Source organism: Miniopterus schreibersii, assembly GCF_964146895.1.
Source record: "Miniopterus schreibersii genome assembly, chromosome: 14".
NCBI lineage: Eukaryota > Metazoa > Chordata > Mammalia > Chiroptera > Miniopteridae > Miniopterus > Miniopterus schreibersii.
Genome location: NC_138114.1, coordinates 42,127,786 through 42,147,762, shown reverse-complemented (window position 1 = coordinate 42,147,762; position 19,977 = coordinate 42,127,786). Strand labels below are relative to the sequence as shown.

General features: G+C 39.4%; 1 protein-coding gene across 1 annotated transcript in view; it reads right to left on the bottom strand.

Annotated features, from left to right (window-relative positions):
• Positions 1 to 19,977, bottom strand: part of CFAP58 (cilia and flagella associated protein 58) — a gene marked incomplete at both ends in the record, with an annotated part of 82,967 nt that overhangs the window by 47,493 nt on the left and 15,497 nt on the right. Inside the window, 7 exons of the mRNA XM_081157907.1 lie at positions 241 to 402; positions 8,021 to 8,212; positions 9,521 to 9,603; positions 12,969 to 13,128; positions 15,080 to 15,217; positions 17,906 to 18,100; positions 18,951 to 19,107. Coding sequence (XP_081014033.1) covers positions 241 to 402; positions 8,021 to 8,212; positions 9,521 to 9,603; positions 12,969 to 13,128; positions 15,080 to 15,217; positions 17,906 to 18,100; positions 18,951 to 19,107 — 1,087 coding nt within the window. The remainder of the gene's footprint in view (positions 1 to 240; positions 403 to 8,020; positions 8,213 to 9,520; positions 9,604 to 12,968; positions 13,129 to 15,079; positions 15,218 to 17,905; positions 18,101 to 18,950; positions 19,108 to 19,977) is intronic.

Below are 19,977 nucleotides of genomic sequence, written 5' to 3'. Positions count from 1 at the left end.
AGCATGGCAATTCTGCACAATAATTAAAAGCAGGACCGAGATCCTCACATCCTGTCAAGTTGCATCATTTCCATTTCAAACGATCTGAGAGCTCTGCATAAAATTCATCTTCTTTTTCAGATGAATTCCACAAGATTATTTTCTTGATCTATACTAAATTCTGCCATCGGGATAACAGAAATTGCTTTAAACCCAGGATGGGGAGGAATCAAGATGTAAGGACAGAGGTATATTCTTTACCTGGGCTTCAACCAGATTTTTGCTGTACAGATTCCTGTCTGACCTCACGGCTTCGTACAGGTTCTGCTGCTGTTTTAATTTAGTCTCTGATTCAGCGATTTTCTTTTTGTAGTCAAAAATCTGCATTTCACGAACTTTTATGTCTTCCATGTTCATGAGGACCTGGAGGAGAAAATACACAAAGGCGGTTGGACAGCCGATCTGTGGTTATCGTTTCGGGACACACGGAGATTTTTATCTTAGAGTAGCTAGTAGAAATGCCAGCAATCAGCAAATCTGCCTATGCCTATAATCACTGAGGTACAACACAGAAATTCAGCCCAGCTGATTAGGGGCAAACATTTTATCTACTCCGGAGTTCTGCTCAAGCATAAAGGCTTAGCACAGTTATTCTGTGATCACAAGACGGGAGAGAAATAAAGAAATTCTTTCAATTCTGAAAACCTCTCCTGACCACTCCAACTACCAAATAGAAAGGGGAGAAAAAAGACACAGATTTAAATAGATCTTAACACAAAGCACTAAGAAAGACAAGAGATAGCTTAGCTGTTTGGCCACACTGCCCATCTTTGTCGTTAAACACAAGAAAGAAAGTGGCCTTTGAGCATTGATAGCAATCATAACACTGTCTTGCCAATGTCAATCTCACTCTATCAGGGAAACTCGAAGGACTTCATAAAAATGCATTCTGTTGTGCACAAAACACTTCTAGGAAAGATAAGATTCAAGAATGCTGCCTCCTTTTTGCAAGTGTGGAAAACCAAGGCTCGAAATTCCACAGAGAGCCAGTACCTCTCAAGAAGCAATCCATACAATAGGAGCTACAGAATCATGACTCTCGGCTGCAGTGTCCTCATGAACATTTTTCTACTTAAGGGATTTTTGAAGAAGTTTGCTCATAAAAAATAAATTTCTGAGGACACTGCAGCCGAGAGTCATGATTCTGTTGTAATGTTCTTTCTTCAGAGTCAATGATGGCTGCTGTTTAAAATAGTTATCCTTTAATATCTTTAAATAAACACCTTTCAAAGTTTTCTTGGACTTATATAATTAAGGAGAGATGGGATTAAATTTTAGCAAGTGCCTTTTCAGCATATATTATTTTATAGCATTTTATTGGGTCTATTGATTTTAATTTTATCTCTTTATACGTAGTTCTGTGTGCCATAACTTAAAATAAATGCATAAACGTGAAATATATATTTATTTTCTTTTTCTTATTTACTTGGACCTTCCTTCTTTCTCGAACCCACATCAGCCCTTCATTGATACATAAAGTCGCCCGGTTAACAATCTAGTATGTGTTCTTCCATATTTTTCTTTGAATTCTGCATATTCTGTTCAAATCTAGTAACATCATCATCATCATAATAGCCAATATTTCTCAGGTACTTTCTATGTACCAGGTATTTTATATGTATTAACTCATTTAATCTTCACAAAAAAATCCTATAAAACAGACATGATCATCACACCAATTTTCAAAGAAGGAAATCAAAGTCAAAAGAAGTGACATCATTCACAGCTATTCAATGAGTACATATACCAAATACAGGAATTTGTCTATTTTCCTCTGTTTTGCTTTTGGGTTTTTGTTTTGTTTTCATTTTTTTTAAGCAAAATGGGATCTTCTTACAGTACATACTTTTGTGCACCTTGCTTTTTACCACCCAATAATACTTTGTGGAAATCATGTGGACTAGCTCTAATTCGTTCTCTTTGAAGGTGGTGTAATGCCCTACAGTGTGGATGTACCAACATATACTCAGCTCTTCCCTCTGATGGGCATTAACTTGGCTCTACTCTTTCATCCTCTGAACCAGGAGGCAATGAACATTTTTGTACATATGTCCTTTTACTTCTTTCGCTTGTGCTTTTAGTTCTGCTGGGATGGATTCCCAGGAGTGGCATAACTGGCTCAAAAGATATATATCTTTTTAAACTTTAATAGATATTGCTAGATTGCTTTCCAAAATGGCTGTAACACTTTACATTTCCATACTGCCAGCAATAGTTTTCTTATTAGAAGACTCTCCTTGTGGTTTCAGGATAAACTCTCTTTGGTTACTGGGTGATTCTTTTAACGTACTGTTGAATTTGGTTTGCTAGAGTTTCATTTGGGATTCTGCATACCTACTCATAAATGACCCAAGTCCATCGCTTTCTTTTTGGTTCTATTTTAAAATCGAGGTTTCTGCTGGTTTCAAAAAATGAATTGAGTCCTTTTCTGTTCACTTATTCACTCACTCACCCATTTATTCACCCCTCAGTGAACATGTATTGGGGACTTGTCTATGGCAGGCACTGTAAAAGTACTAGTGATGTAAAGAATAATAATGCCGGCCCTCAAGTTCACCTCTAGTGACTGACTCAACCATAAAATGGATAACCAAGGAATGGATATAGCCAGTAAACTGAGATATGCACAGAGTGTTATGAGAGATTCGAACACTGGAAGGTTAATGGATCTCAGGATGGCCCTACCCATCTTATCTAAACAGTTGATACTTTCCATCCACATAATTTGTGGGAACTGCCTCTGCCCTCCTATTCTTCAACCATTCCAACCTTGGACCCCAAACTCTCCCCAGGCCTGGGATCTTTATGCATTATTACTGCAGAAGGCATGGGTAATATCAGTACGGCAATGCCAACCAATATTACCCCAAAGGATATAAAGTGCATGAATAGCAATTTTACTAAATTTACCCAAAAAAAATCTATTTCTAGCCTAAGAATTATCCGATCCTTAAAAGTTGGAAGAAATTCAACTCTATAATCATTAGGCTCTCAGTGACAATGTTGGAGCTAATTTTCTCTCAGCTTTTTCGGTGGCATCCATAGTTATTAATCTTGCTACCTTTTCCACTTCTTGAGTTAAACCTTGATATACATACACATTTTTGAGATAATTCTCTATTTCAACCATTTTTTTAAATTTATTCGACAAGACTTGTACAAATATTTTTATGTTTTTACTGTTTTATTATTTGCCGTCACCACTTTGTGTGGAAAGAAAATGGCCCGAGGTAAGAATATATACAGACCCAGCAGTGGGTAGCTTGGAAGGGTGTTTGGGGCCTGAAAGGAAGAAAATTAGAAAATCTGAGACAAGGAGGTCTGGGGAAGAGGCAAGTGGCTAGGTATGAAATGAAGAGAAATCCCCTTCCTTCTACACCATTTCTTTGATCTATATCTTTAGATTCCTTAAAAATGAGTAGCAGGTGGCACCACCACAAGTAACAAAAATGGAATAAATGTGAAACCTGAATAAGGTATCCATGACTGGCCCTGCTATTTGCTTGGTTATTTTTAAAGAAAGACACTATCTCATCCTAAAATTTAACCTTTCTATGAACATGATCACCCTCTTGGGGTCAGTGAAATGAATAACTGAAGATACTTTGAACAGCATGATCAGCATTCAGAATGTCAAGCAGCACATCAGAGAAAAGGAAAAAAAAAATTCCTTCTTCAAATCACTCCGAGAGTTGTTATAACAAGCATACTCCTTTGCACAGACAGAATGATGCTCCAGAGAAAGGATGCAGCCAAGGTCATTTCTTTTGGGCCATCAACTAGCAGGGTCCAGCTCTCTGCAAGAACAGTGCACAGAATCACGGTCTTGCTTCTGCATTCTTGAAGCCCATTGTCATACCAAGAAGAGCAAAGGCATTTCAGTTCAATGGCAACGAAAACAAAGTATTGAAATTAAGGGAGAAGACAATTCACAAAGCTGTTTAGTGCTGTGCTGGGAACCAATTTTTTTTTTTATAGAAATCATTCAAAGCAATGTCACACGGAAGTTCCAGGCTTGAAAACTCATAAAACGTGTGGGGTGTTAAGTAGCAGCAAAACCTTTCGTCAGCAAAACGGCCCCACCCCCACACCCATTAAAAATGGTTTATCAGAGAATGGGGGATGCCAGCTGTGGGGCTGGAGCTTAATTAGCTGATTACACTTTAGATACCTCAAACCAACTCGTGAGATAAATCACACCCAAATACAGAAAGTTTTATCACGGCCAGAGAGTTGGAGCTCCCAGCTTCGGAGGAGCCCAGAAACCGCTTACGGTGCACTATCAGGGTGCAGCCCCAGTTTATAACCTACTCCTGCCTTTTCTTTTCCTTTTAAAACAACCTGCCAATAGAAATAAGACTGAGATAAAAATCAATAACGCATGCTGGAAAGCTGCAGCGTAGTCAAAACATCATAGAGACGGAGACGGGGTAAGGAAGTAGGTCACTGAATTTGGAACCCTTCAACTTGCATTTGATGAAATATCAGTGCAATAAGCTCCTCAAATAAGCTTTTCTGACTCAGTGTCAATGGTTTGAATGCTGACGATGCCTTTACCCTCATAAAGACGCTGAAAAATTCACTCTTTGAAAAAAAGAACCTATGTGCCCAGGCATGTGAAATTTTAAGCCTTATTTTTCTTGCTTTCTTATCTTACCCTCTATCTTAAATGTACAGCAGCATAGCTATGTTGTTGTTGTTTTATTGATCTCAGAGAGAGAAAGGGAAAGGGAGAGAGAGATAGAAACATCCATGAGAGAAAAACATCGTTCGGGTGCCTCCTGCACACCCCCTACTGGGGATCAAGCCCAAAACCTGGGCGTGTGCCCTGACTGGGAATCGAACCATCAACTTCTTGGTGAGGGGACAACACTCAAACAACTGAGCCACACCAGCCGGGCTTTGTTTCTGTTTTTTTAATAACATATTACATTAGATGATATAATGAGGGATATAATGATATCTACCTCAGAGGGCCATTATGAGGATTTGAGTGAGAAAATGCATATTTGTGCAACCAGACAGGTACCTAGAATATCATAATTTAATCATTTAATAAATGCTAATAGATTATCATGGTGGGTTAACATTATGTCCTATTGTATTATCATTATACTTAACAAATCAGTTTGATTTTTCTATGGATCAAATTCTGTTCTGCAGGAAAATAGTGATCCATAATACACATTTTTCATTACAACACAAAAAGCTTATAATTTGTGTATGTGCCATTGAAGCTCCTCTCCAGGGTTCTAGCCTATTAAAGATGCTCTGTATAAAACTTCGGGTAAATATCAAAGAAATAGGAGCTGCGTTTCGTTATGAAGTACCTACCCAGTGAACAATATTTCTTTGATCTTTTGCTTTCCTCACTTGCTGCTAAGCCCTTGAGAGCACATTACTATTCATTCCTTAGAACCTCTGTCTAGAAGAGCTTTGCTTGACACTCTTACAGGCAAATAAGCAGCGAGCTAAGAAACTTGTAAGCAGGGATTCATCGTGAAAGACTGCTTTTTTGGCATATAAAATGTCTGGGAGGCAAAGGCCAGAAGGTTAACATGTAGAATGCAAAAGGAGGGCTCCTAAAGTAAGCCAAGGGCATGGTGTCCAAAATGCTCCTCGGATTTAATAATTAACTGGAAATGGTTTTACCAAGAATTTGTAACAGTTCAAAAAAGAGTAAATATGGTGGACCACGACTTCAAATGCCGTACCCGGTGCCTCCCAATTCATCGGAATAGTAAAATCTAGAGTGTAGCAGAGGAGGCACCATGAGGATAAAAAGTGCTGAGACACGGTAGTGGTTTCTTTTATGGTCCCGCAAATGAAACAATGCGTAAGATAAAGTCCTTGCTCCCAAGAGCTCACTGTAAAGTAGGAAAAACAAATATGTAAATAAATAAGTATACTAGAAGATGCTAAGTGCCATTCTGGAGGCATAAACAAAGCCATAAAGTAGAAAGTGACTAGCTCTGCCTAGGGAGTCAGAGCAGGCTTGACCCCGGAGATGAACATTTGAGCTGGGTATTGAAGGATGAATAGGAGTTTTCCATGCAGAGAAGGGGAAGGATTTTCTAGGGAGAACAAAGAGCTTGGACTCTGTCTTTTAAGTCAGAGCATACCAATTTTTATGTCATGCACAGGTGAAAAGTATATACAAAAATACTGTTTCACTCTACCCACCGGATGGCCAGATGAGGTGGGACCTGGGTAGCTATCATCCCCGGGTTAGTCCCTTCCAGTCCTGAACAGTCTCACCCTCCTATTCCCACATGCCATAGACATGTTATTTTCTATGTGTGCTCTGATGCAAAAACTGTTAGGAAGCACTGCCCCAGGCGGCTGAGAGGTAACAAAGTTGGTAAGGCCAGGAGTAATAACAGACCACATTGGAATTTTTAACAGCTCTGATAGTGTGATGGCAGTCAGGAACTGACAGAGAATGATCATCAGGAAGGGGAAGTAGGAGGCTGCAACAGATCATATGTTCAGGTACATTCAGTGTCACACCACCTCAGCCCCTCTTTTAGGAGGGTCGTATTCCTGCCCAGGGCGTAGGATCAGGCTTGCTTTGGCCAATGGAATCTGAGTGGGCAGGCCCTGTGCCCTTCCTTTGCCAGCAGAAGCTCTGAGAGCGCCATGAGGGTCCACTGTTCCACTGTTTTCCCTCTGAAGAGACCAGCGTAGCCCAACCAAGTCAGCCTGGAGTACAGAGAACATGAAGCAGGGCTGCCGCTGACCCTAAAGGCCATCAGTGTGAGCAAACACAGATCTTTGTTGCTATAAACTGCTGAGATTTGAAGGTTATTTGTTACAGCTTTAGCTGATACAGAGGCTAATGGGCTGGCCCAAGCCAGAGAATAGGAACGCCTAAACTGATGACTCGTCCTCAGAGTCAGTAAATCAACCAAGGGAGCTTCTAAGATGATTAAGACAGAAGAGAAATATATTGAATTCCAATGGCTCCCAATCAGGGGTATGAGATTCACTTGGGGTTGGACGGATCCTACACACTTGTGCTTCTCTAAACTTACATTCTGCAAATATCTGCTCAGCATTCATTTGGCCTAAATGGAAAGAAGCTATAAAGCTTGTTTCCTACTTTCTTTATGTTTATAATTCAAATGTTGGCTGTCCCCCTTGTCATCTTTGAGATTCCACTAGAAAACAAAGCAAAAACAAACAAAAACTTAAACATGCAAGAGCATCAGTAAATACTGCAGAATCTACTGCAGATTTCATTGCGATGGAAGACAGGGCTGTGCAATCATAGCAGACAACACTTTGTTTGGGGGGTATAATCTCATTAAATGAGTCTTTTCTCCTGAACTCTCTTCTCAGCCTCATAGCCAAAAAGAAATTTCTTCATTCCCCACCCCATTCCCCCTCCTGAAACCACTGCTCATTGCCATTTGTGAATGCCCCAGAACAATAGTAGTTTAACCAGTCATGCTAAAGGCAGGCAATGTGCTAAGACGACTGGTTGAAGTAACATCCAAATCCTTGAAGTCATGCTTAAAGGTACTGCCTAAGTCTTCTCCCTCGTAAGTAGTTTACGAGAAGTAGAGCCTGAAACTCAGCTACACAATGGGAGGGTTTCCATCACTGGTGAAGTTTTAGGTTCACAATAATTTTAAAATGAAAATGCTCTTTGAATGTGTCACACACTTAGCTCATGCCAGTTTTCACTCATCTCTTAATTTAAGGTCATTTAATTAGATGCTTTTCTCAGTAGGGCAGCAGGGAAGATGGAAAGCCCAGAAATTAGGAAAGGAGCCCGGAAAGGGGCAACTGAGATCACCCATTTCACTGTTTGACCCCAGATCAGCTCTTACACAGTCAGCACCATTCCTCTTGAATCATGATGCAAACCACAAGCTGAAATCTGAATAAATCGTCTTTGCAACAGTGTGACCATCAGAAATGTGACAATTAGAAAGAATGTGCGGGTGCTCTCTCCACCCATCGAGGAGGGGCTCACCTTTTGGGTGAGGTCACTGGCTTCATTGATGTACCGATCTCTCTCCTTTTCCAGTTGAAAGATGATCTTTCTCTGCTTCTGAGCCTCATCTTTGTAGTTCTGGATTTCTTCCTCCAGGTTCCTCTTGGATTGTTCATGGAGCTTCACCAGGTCTACCTGTTTCTGGGTCGCGTGGATTGCCTTGAGCATGTTCTAAAAATAAGAACAACAGAACATCCCCATTTACTCACAATGTTTGGGGGTTTGGGGTTAGATATGCCCCTGCCTCAACCCTAAAATAATTAGATACATTGTTTTTGAGAAGAGTAAAGACAATCACATTCTCTATAGCTTATTAAGAGCTATAGAGAATATCACTGTATATAAAATATAAATGGACTAAATATTGTATGTGTTAAAAATAAATTTAAAAATCTAAATCTAATAATATTGTTTACATGTACAAATTTATAGAATAAGGAACAGTTTCCAGGATTATGAAAAAGAAAAAAAAAAAAGATGCAATGATTTTCCTAAGGAGTGCTCTCCAAGTAAAGATAGCTAATCTACTATTTCCTGAGATTCCCTAAATAGTCTAAGGAGAAGGGTAATCTGTTTTGCTAACATTTGTTCAGTTCTGGGAAACCTAAAGAAATAATGAAAAGTCAGAATAAACAAATATAAACTGTATCTACTTCAGTGAGATGAAGCTGTCTTGGCCAAAAGCCATCAGGCTGTCTGTTAGGAAGCAGCCTCCCCACTCTACACCTGGCCAATCACTTTTCCTCCCTGAAGGAAATCCTTGAGCAGGAAAGTTTATCCTATATCCTTGGAAGTATAGTAGTCAATCTCCTAAGAGTGACTGTCAATGGAAGGAATCCTCTGGAAGTGGCAAGAGGAGGAAAGGGGGGGTGGAGGGGATATCTTGCCTTGACTGAAGGCTCTCCAGGCCTCAAGCTCCCCCAACCTCTCCCTCAGCTTTGAGCCATATTGAGCTCAAAGGCTAGAAAAAATAAGAGCCGAAAACAAAACCCAAAACCTACAACAATCCTGAAAAGATGGAGGCAAATAAGAGAGTTTTTATATCACCAACCAGCTGTCCCTAGACCCAACACCTCTAAGTTAAAATTTTATTAGCAGTCAGCTGTATTTTCTAGATTAGCAAAAGCTGCAGATTATAGATATTAAATTCAGATATTTTTAATAACTTGGGCAGTTTCAGATGCCAAATAACACACCACCAATAAAAACAGAATCCACAAAACTCTCTGAAATCCCCTGCTAGTTTACATGATAATTCTCCAAAGTTCCTTTGTGCTCACAGGTGATAAAGCCGGTTCAATTCACAGCCAGTGAATGCTGGGCTGCAGACAGCTGCTTAGAGGAAAACTGAGCACTATTATTTATTCTAATCTACTTTTGTTTGCCTCAGGGTTTCCTTTCCCCATACAACCTGTTATAGGCAGATATTATAGCACTAAAGAAAGACACTTATTTACCAGTGTTATCGTAACAACTCACCTTATTTAACATGTCCCTTTCTCTCAGAAGCTCATCCATTGCTTTCTTATCAAATTCGGCTTGTTTCTTTGATGCCTCCACCTCTAAATCACCAGGGAAAAGAATAATGATAAATATGGAGTCACCCTAAAAAAAATCTGCCCAGGCCAAAGAGATACAAAAGCTGCTGTATATGTTTATGTGTAGCTATAACACTACTGTTTGTTAACTGTTACACAATCATCATTATAACTGAGATAGGTCTTCCTGTCACTAAACAGATGGAAACTGAGGCATCGAGAGATTAAGCCACATGCCAAGGGTCTGCGGCCAAGAGGTGACAGGGCTGAGATTGGGAGCACAGATTCTGACCCCAAAAAGTTCTTACTCTTTTTAAATCTTTCTTACTATATAAGTTATTATAAACACAGAGAGAAATTAGAAATAAAAATAAGCAAAAAGTAAAAATTCAAATCAATCGCAATCTATTTAGGATTTTGACATGTCTCTTTCCAGATTTTTTCCTATGCAAATTATGTGTTTATAATTATAAATATATATGCATTCATATAGATGTGCCAAAGTAAATCATACTACACATATTGTTTTGTAACTTGCTTTTACAATTAACAAACATAAAATAAATGCCTCTCTATTTATAAATGTGCATCTACATCAGAATTTTTCGTTGCTGTGTATTTCGCTATATGAAAATGTGTCATTTATTTAGCCAATCCCTTTTCTTAATATTTAAGTTGCTTCCATTTTATTTACTTATTTGTAATTATAAGCAATGACCCTGTAAAAGTTCTTGTTCATTTGTTACTCTGAAAGCAGAGGTCCTGAACCAAAGTGTTTTTTAAAAAAGACATTTCTCTCCTACTGCCAAATTTCTATCCAGAAAATTAATAGGAATTTTATTTTGCACCCAAACCACAGCTGGGTATTATTGTTCTCTTTGACCTTTGACAATGCAATCGATTATTTAAACCAGTATTTAACTTACATTTCGTTGATTAGTAGTGAAGTTGGCTGCTTTTCATGTTTAATGGCCATTTATTCGTATTTCTGTTTTTCAAATTGCCCACACGTCCCCTTTGCCCATTTTCCTTATGAATAGTTTGCCCTTTTCGTGGGTTTTTAAGAACTCGCTATGTATGATAAGGACATTAACTCTGACTGACATTATTTTGGTCAATCTGCCTTCATATATAGTCTTTGGTATATAAAAAAAATAGTTATTATTTCACTAAATCTCTCAATCTTGGCTTTATGGTTTCCCCATTTGGTGTTAACTTTTTTCCCCAAAAAGTAACTGTCACGCTTCCATTTTTTAAGTAACTGACCCATAGTGTACACTTGTATGAAACAACACCTTTATCTTAAATGAAAATCTTGGGTCTTTCTGTGGCCTTTTCAATCTTTTCCATTGACCTGTTTGCTTAGACGTCTTCACTGTACTATTTGATTACTGAGCTTTATACGACACTTCAACACCTGGTAAGGCAAATGCTCCCTCCTCACCCTTCTTTCCAAGAATTGTGTGGCCCTCGCCACATGTTTATGCTTCTGGAGGACGCAAGAACCAGTTTTCAAGTCCTAGCAATATAACTCACTGAAATATTTATGGAACATATTAAATATACAGATTAATTTAGACAGATTTATATCATTATTACATTAAGTCTTCTCATCCAGGAACTTGGTATATCTCTCCATTTTTCAAGTCTTCCTTTACACCCCTCAATAGCATTCTGTAGCACTTTTTATATATAGGCCTGGCAGATACCTTGATAACTTTATTCATAGATGTTTTATTACTTTAGTTGCTATTGTGAGAGAGGGTTTTTCCATCATATATTCTAACTGACTCTTTGTACGAAAGAAAGCTATGGATGTCTATATATTTATTTTATAACCTGCCACCCTATTGAACTCCTGTTAGTGCTGGCAGTTTTTCAGCTCATTTCTTGGGTTTTCTGGTAGAAAAGAACAAATGGAGGACTTGTCCTCCTAACCATAATGTCCAATGCCACTCTTTGGTCAGGCAGATCGAAAGGAAGAGGTCCCTGAGAAGAAATGATGGTTAATGATATCTATAAAACAACAAGGAGAGAGAGTGCAACGGCCTCTGTAAACATGACTTCAGGATGAAGAATTGGGTTCAACACTAAATATGTAACTTTTTTTCAAAGCTTAGAACTACTGCAGAGAAAAACACAGAAATTTAAATATGGGAGTGTTTTGAAAGTCTTAAAGCCCATTACGAAACAAGCTCTAGGGGTTCCTACCTGTCACTGTAGACATTAGATTGTAAACCCGTGCTAGGCGGTGAGCATGCAGAGGGCAGGGACCTCCCTGCACCCAATGCCTAGCATAGTGGCTGCACATAGTAGGCACTCAACTGATTGAAAGAGTAAGTGGATAGAGAAACTGTCAAGATAAAATACTTTTTCCTGACATCTTAGAAGGAAAAACAGTTGCACTTCTCAAAGGTTTACATGACAAACGTTTCTAATCATCTCATCTGGAGATTTTGATTTTACCTAAGTGTGTGTTTTTATGCTTTTATGTATGTTACCTCATTCAGTGACTTACAACTCACAGCACCCCATCCAGGGGGGCGGGGGGCCGGGGTGAATGTAGTGTTCCTGTCCCACATATTCTGGTATAATCAGAATTTAGACCCGATCCTCTGCCTCCAAGTCCAGAGCTTTCTCTGACACACCAAATTTGACTAGTATACGCTATTTTCTATTATATTCTTTTTAGAATGAGATGGTATTATGGCGTATTCATTTAGTAAGCATGTACTATGTGCTAGGCACTTGTCCCCACATGTTTTATGTGTATTAGTTTATTTCATCCCCCAACAGTTAAATATGACAGAAGTGGGATCTGAACCCGGGCAGACATGACTCCAGAGTTTGTGTCCTTCATGATTTTTCTGTCCTATACAGCCTTCCATGGCACTTAAATTTTTCCTTCACAGGCCAACAGGAGAGCTAGTAGAAGAAGTGTTTGTCATGTGGTAAAGTACTAACAGAGAAAAGAAATTAAAAGCCATTTATTTTTGTCCCATTGATCCTTGGTACGGTATTGCCTCACATATTGCTAATGGGGGACATTTGCTTTAATTTATCCCCTGTCTTTTGTGGAAAAAGAGACTAATGCTAAAGGTCATGTAGAACCCAGACTTACCAGTTTAGATGTTATTTACTCCACTGACAAATACTCTGGGCTGGATTTACAGTGTGCCAATAGAGTCTGTTGAAGAATTTTTTAAGGTATTTAAAATGATATCCCCTCCACATTGCCCATCCACCAGCTTGAACGTTGTTTTACTGATTTCATTTGGCATGGTTTGTGTTTGTACACACAGAACCTGAGTTGCCAAATGACATTAGTCACCAATGAAATGCTTACAAATGAATTTTTTTTTTAAATCACAACACGATATTTTGCTTACCTCTCTCTAATCCCAAGATCTGATTTTTTAGAGTGTCCTTGTGCTGTTCCACTTCTGCCTTTTGGTCTTCGATCTGGTGCAGTTTCTTATGGATTTGCTCTCTGATTTTGTTGAGCTTCCCGATGTCAATGCGCATCTGATGAACTTCTTCCTCTTTGGCCTGTAATCAGTGAGAAAGAATTCACCAGGGGCACTCAGTGAATAAAGGGTCGCTGACTGGATGACGGTAAACTCAGAACCAATAAGAGGAAATTCTTCCTTCGTTAGTGTGAAGTTGTTTTACCAGGTTAAATCAAAACACACACTCTTCGGTTTTGAGGAATATTGAAAATCTCTATTCTCTGAATAAAATATGTGGCTATATAGGCTAAAAATAATGAAAAGAATGATTAAACCTGATGTCTCAAGGCGCCACTAAATGCTGAACTATGTGTATAATAAATGCGTGAATTTTGTGTACTGATGCTATATTCAATTAGCAGTTTTCACAGACTCACAAAGTGGTCTCTCTTGGAAGGTTATTAACATGCCATAAAGTATTTGAATACATGTTTGTACCCACATGGCCACTGTGGTGCAATTATATATATGAGGGTGGGGGGTCCTCCTTCCCCAGAGGATGTTAGCCTTTGGGTGTATATACAGGCACGTCGAAAGGACATTAATAGGTAAGTCTACATAGTACCAAAGGTATCAAAATAATACTTCTAGCAAATGAAAGCACCAGATTTTTGTCTCTAAGGGTTCAAGTTTTATGAATTTTTAAAAATTCAAATTAAATCCATTTTTCAAAACTGTGCCATACTTAAAAATTACTGGAAAAGCAACCAATGACACTTATGCAGATAAAGATTAAAAATTACCTGCAGCCCTTGACAATGAAGAAACTGAACTTAGCTGGGCATGTTACCCTCAGATTATTGGTAGAAGCAGAATCCCTCCGGTTCGGGATCTTATAACAAAAATCTGTCATCTTTCAAGGTGCCCCATTCGGGTTATCAAAAGAGAGAATTAATGGCGTAAGTACTTTTACTTTCACTTCACCTTAGGGGCTAATATATTATTTTGCCTTAAGTAGTCATTTCATTTCTGCTTCAACTTACAGCATTCTCATAGAGAACGGCTTTGAGTCAAACCCATCTGGACTGCTTTAAATGTTCCTCAGCCTCAACTCCTACAGTGTCCAAATTAATTGACCTAAATTCAACTTTCAGTCACAACAAAAGATATTTTAATTCAATAATTATTCATCCAGGCCCCATGGTTAGACTTCAGAAAAATCCTGGAGACCTCTGAGACTGCTTGCAAAACAAGATACAAGATGTGCAATATGTGTGTGTGTGTGTGTGTGTGTGTGTACGCGCACGAACATGTGCGTGTGTTCATACACTTTTATTAGATTATCAAAAGGGCCTGTGATGCAAAAACTGTATAATTCACTACTCGAACCTAAGTATTATTCTTGATTGGTCACTCATTTTATACCCAGTATTTAATATAATCAGAGTAGGGTTTACAGATTTTTCAGAATTAATGATAAACATAAAGCATATAGGCATAAAATAGGTACCCAAGTATAAAACTGTTGTCCAAACTTAACTTGCAAGCACTCTTTGAGGAGAAGGGGAGAGAGAATAGGAGGCCTGTCTTAAAAGTTATGTTGGACAGAGTGAAAATCATGCTTCTACAATCCTACAAGTCAATACCCAATAGAACCAGTCGATCCCCCCACATTGCCCATTCCACCTTCTCCATACAAGTAATAAAATGTAACCTGACTTCTTTGCTATTCACTTGTGTAAACAGTTTCTAGCTCTGGGCAACCAGTGACTTGCAAGGCTGCGTTACAGAGATGAACATCTGAGCTCGCTTTGGAAAGCATTTGCATAATCATATGATCAATAATCAGGTTTGCAACTTTATCTATAAGAATGGAAGTTATCACATTGTCTGCTTCCAGGCATAAAGCAATCACAGTAGGCTTGTGCCTGTCTTATGTGTCAAGGCTAATTCAGATTATAAGTCCAAGGGCTCTGATCACACAGCAAACCTATATTAATAGGAAATGAGGGAGGGAGTGCTGGGCAACAGATATGTCACTTGACAGTTACTTTGAGCTCCAGTGCCTTCTGCTGGTTTTCCTGGGATAGCTGCTCGCAAACCAAACTGTGCTGTTCGTTCTCTTGCTGAAGTTTAGAATTTCTCATCTGAAACTGCTCCAGTTCCTTTGCAGCTCTCTCATTCAATATCTGAAAGAGGTAGAACGAGCTGGTTAATGCTTTTTAATCTGATTACAGTGTCTGTGGATCCACACAGGAAGCCCCGCAGACCTCCTGGGATGATCACAGCGGCCCCACTTTTTTTGTCTTTGTAGAAATGGTTCTTCATCCCCAGTGAAAGCACTAATGCACAAATATGATGAATGTTAAGTGGCTGAGGAAAATGACGCCGTATAATGAATACACAGAGAGGATCGCTTTTTTTCTGAGAGCCTTGGGAAGTCTTGTTCACAGGTGGTGGATAAATATTTTAATACCTGTTTGCCATTTGGCAGGCTTCGCATACGCAACAATTGCTATAATCATTTCAAATGAGCTAGAGATTCAAATGAGTTTTATCTGCTGCGAGGCTCAGAAGCTACATCTTCAGAAGCAAATCCTGCATTAACGTGCCTACCACCTTTTCCGGAATGAACCATTCAGTAACCAACACAGAGACAGTTCCCCTTTAATCCAACTTAAGTCAAAGCCGTGGAACAGCAGTGGAATCATTACTATCTGCCTGAATTCAGCGTCAGCCAGCCTTTCTTCCTACCTTCCTTGACTGTAGGTTTTAAAGAAATAGAGGATTCGATTTTAGGGGGCCATTTCTATTGGGAGAAAATTGGGGATGTGGAAGGGTATCAGATGGGCTGAAAGAAAAAAAAGCAGACAGACACAAATACAACTGACCGTTGAACAACCTAAGGGTTAGGGGTGCCCTCCCCACACAGTCAAAACTCTGAGTATAAATTTTGACTCCCCAAAACTTAACTACAGTTGTCCCTCAATATCCACAGGGGATTGGTTTTAGGAACCCCTAGGATGCCAACATCCATGGATGCTCAAGTTCCATATATAAAATGACACCGAGCAGTGCATACAACCAGCCCTTCCCAACTGTGGATTCCCAACTGCAGATTCCTAACTCTGGATCAAAAACGCTATTTGTGATCCATGGTTTGTTGAATCTGCATATGTGAAACCAGCAGATAAGGAGGGCCAGCTGTATATTTATTGAAAAAAATCTGCATCTAAGTGGACCCATGCACTTCAAGCCCATGTGGTTCATGAGCCAGTATAACTTTCATGTAAGTAAGAGTTAAACATGAAAAGAATCCATCCAATTTCCCATCACAGGGACTAAATAAAATATAGCTGGCTACCCTAAAAATGAAATTGTTTTACATGAGCCCTGGATATTGCTAAACAAAGCACTATAGTTTTATGATGTCCCAAATTCTCTCAGATTTCATGCTCAAACAAGTCTCATATTTTTCTCGAGGATACTAGACACTGTGTATTATCTATTTTATTTCTGGCTGTATATAAAATAAATAAAGCAACTGACAAAGAAATGTGTTCTAATATCTATTTTTTAAATAGAAAAATGCTATATGGCTTGACAATTCTTTGGAAACTTCCTCAGCGAAAACATTTTCAAGAAATGACTTTTTTTCAATTACATGAATTGCTTCTTTAAGAAATGAGAAATGGCAGACTAGAATTATTACTAAGTTACCTTAAACCGCTATTACAGGGGAAATGTTAAAAAAAAAAAAAAAAGTACCTTATTTAAAGTGCATAAAGACTGAGTAGGGTTCCCTAACCTTGAAACTTAAAAATAAACCTGTTAAAAATAAATCCTGTTATATTCGCACAATGGAATACTATACAGCTATGAGAGTGAATCTCTGTGAGCTCTGTCCAATAGGACTTTCTGCCATGACGTAGATATTCTCTATCGTGCTATACAATATGGTATCTACTAGTCACATCTGGTTATTGAGTACCTTAAATGGTGCTAGTGCAACCCCAGGATCTGAATTTTTAATTTTACTTCATTTTAAATAACGAACTTAAGTAGCCACATGTGGCTAGTGGCTATGGCATTGGACAGTGCAGTTCTACGACTACGTGGCAACGACATGAATGAATCTCACAGACAGAATATGAAGCCGAGGAAGATAAATGGGAAAGAGTACATCCTGCACGATTCCACTTCTGTAAAGCACAAAGACAAGCAAAACCAACCTTTGCTTAGAATCCAGAATAGAGGTGACCTCTGGGGGAGAACATGCCTGGGAGGGGGCACAAGTGGGCATGTAGGGTGCTGTTTCTTGGGCTGAGAGCTAGTGACCAAGTGGAGAAAATTCATCAAGCTGAACGCTTGTGACTTATATAGACACTTTCCTATGTGTATTATACATTAATGAAAGGTTGCCCTGGTCGCTATGGCTCAGTTCGTCGAGTGTCATCCCGTGCACCAAAAGGTTGTGGGTTTGATTCCCAGTTAAGGCACGTCCCCAGGTTGCAGTTCGATCCCAGCTCGGGTTGCAAACGGGAAGCAACCGATTGATGTTTCTCTCTCACATCGATGTTTCTCTCTCTCTCTCTCCCTAAAAGAAAAAAAAAAAAATCAATAAAAATATCTTTTAAACAATTAAAGATTAAAAATAAATTAACCTGTTGAAGCTTAAAAAAAAAAAAAAAAAAAGGGCACCTATCTGCCTATAAGAGCTACTCAAAGTGCTAAGTGTCTTGTTACCAACAGCTACAGTGAAGGGAATTTGCTGCTTTCCAAAGAAAATGCAAAATGCCCCAATGGACAACGAACCACGAGCAAAGGCGCTGTCCCTGTTTTCGCGAGGACCCCTGGGGCAGCTCGCACCCACGCACCTTCTGCTCCTTCAGCTGCTGCTCCAGCCTCTGAAGCTCCTCCTTGCTTTTCTGCACGTACTGCTGCAGGGCCTTGATTTCCGTCTGCCTGGTGTCCATGTCCACCTGAATCTGCTTGAGCTCCTTCTCTATTTTTTCCTTCTTCCGAGACTCCCTCAGAGCTTCATTCTGGCGTTGCTGGATTTCTTGTTGGAACTACGGGCACAGAAAGGGCAGGGAGGAAAGAGCTGAACCTCTCCCCCAGGACAGGGCTCAGCCCGCCGAGCTTCTCCCTCTCTCAGGTCCTTCATTTTCAGGGTAGTCGCTTTGTAGCAGCATTTCCCCTGCAGGACAGTCATCTTCGAACCCCAATGTAAAAGCTTTTCAAGAATATTCTGTTTTGTTTTTCAGAGCCTTGACACTAAACGTCCACCTTGATGGTGGAAACAAATCCACAAAGAAGGTATAAAATCCAATTAAATAGGGAGCCCGGAATCTAGCGAAGTTAAACATGGAAGGAATTCATCCAATTCTCCATCAGTGGGAACTAAATAAATTTAGCCAACTACCCTAAATATGAAATCATTTTTTATGCAAGTCCTAGATATTGCTAAAGAAAGAACTATAGTTTTATCATGATGCCCAAATTCTAAGAAAGGCCTTTCTCTTATCTCATGTTTTTCTCCTAGAGACGGATTTGTGCATGACCTATTTGACTTCTGGCTTAATATAAAAGTATTCAGAAGAGTCCAGCTAGATGGCGTCTTACCATGGAAAAAAGTCAAGGGAACTACTTTCACCATCCCCCGATGCAGGGCACCCTAGCCTTCACAGGGGCACCTCCTTGGGCCAGAGCTGTAAGCAGTGCCCTGCCTTCGTGACTTCTCAGACAGAGAATGCTGAGAAGAGTGGCTCCAGTAGAATTGCTCTTGCAAGAACCAACCAGAGAAACAAGCAAAACAGTGGATGCCTCCTTTGGGCAGCGGGGATAAATTTGAGAGAAGGAGACTGGGGAAGGACAGAACATCCTTCTGGGAGGCAATGCTCCCTCCTCGGCAGAGCTGACCTGACTGATGGCGTGCTCTGCCTCATCTCTGTTTCGCTCGGTTTCCTGCTGCTGTTCAGTGGTCTGAGCTAAGGACTCCCGTAATTTCACCACTTCTGACAAGAGCTGGTCTCGCTCCTTTGTCACTTCTTCTTTGAACTTCAGTAAATCCCGGATACTAAAAATGAAGAACACAGGAGTCATAGCCATCTGCTCATGAGGCCTTCTTATCACCCTCCGAGCTCACTTTCATGGGGAAGACTCCAGATCAAGGATGAACACTATTCAGATGTAAAAGATCTTTATGCCCAAGTGGGAGCTGTTTATGAGCTGCTAACTGAAAAAGAAGTGCCAATAATAGCATACATAAGGGTGTCCCTTACTGATAGCTCAATTTTGAAAATGAAGTGTATTTTAATAAACACTGCCTTTATAATTATTTAAAGTGCGTGTATACATTTTTTGGGATACTCTATATTTAAGAAATCACAGTGTCATGTGTCTGGAGGGAGGGGATTATAGAGATTTTTTATGTAAGTCCAGAAAAATATATACCAACTGGTAACTTATCTCTGAAAAGTGGAATTTAGGGTGGAAGAGTTGAGGGGATGATCTATACTTCTTAGTATTATTTTGAATTTGGTATAATAAGACTATAATTGCTATTGTCAAGTCTTGTCATTAACCCTAAGGAGATGTGAATTTAGGAAACTATTTAATATATCCCCTGGAAGGCTATGGTCATAGCTATAAAGTCTAAAATGAAGCGTAACATATGCAAATAATACACACTGCCATTTCTCTATCCACTCACCCAGAGAGTATAGTTTCTCCCAAAGAAATGCAACCCATATCAAATGTTTCCAACAACAAAATTTGGAAAATCATTCATGATGCCAGTATTTAGAGAGTATGTGATAATATTTGTTGATTTGGATTGTAAACCAGTTACTTCCACATTTCAAAAACCATTACATATAATTTGTCATGACTTTCTGCAGAATTAGCATTTTGCAAGTAGAAAAACTGTCTGATATGACTTGTGCAG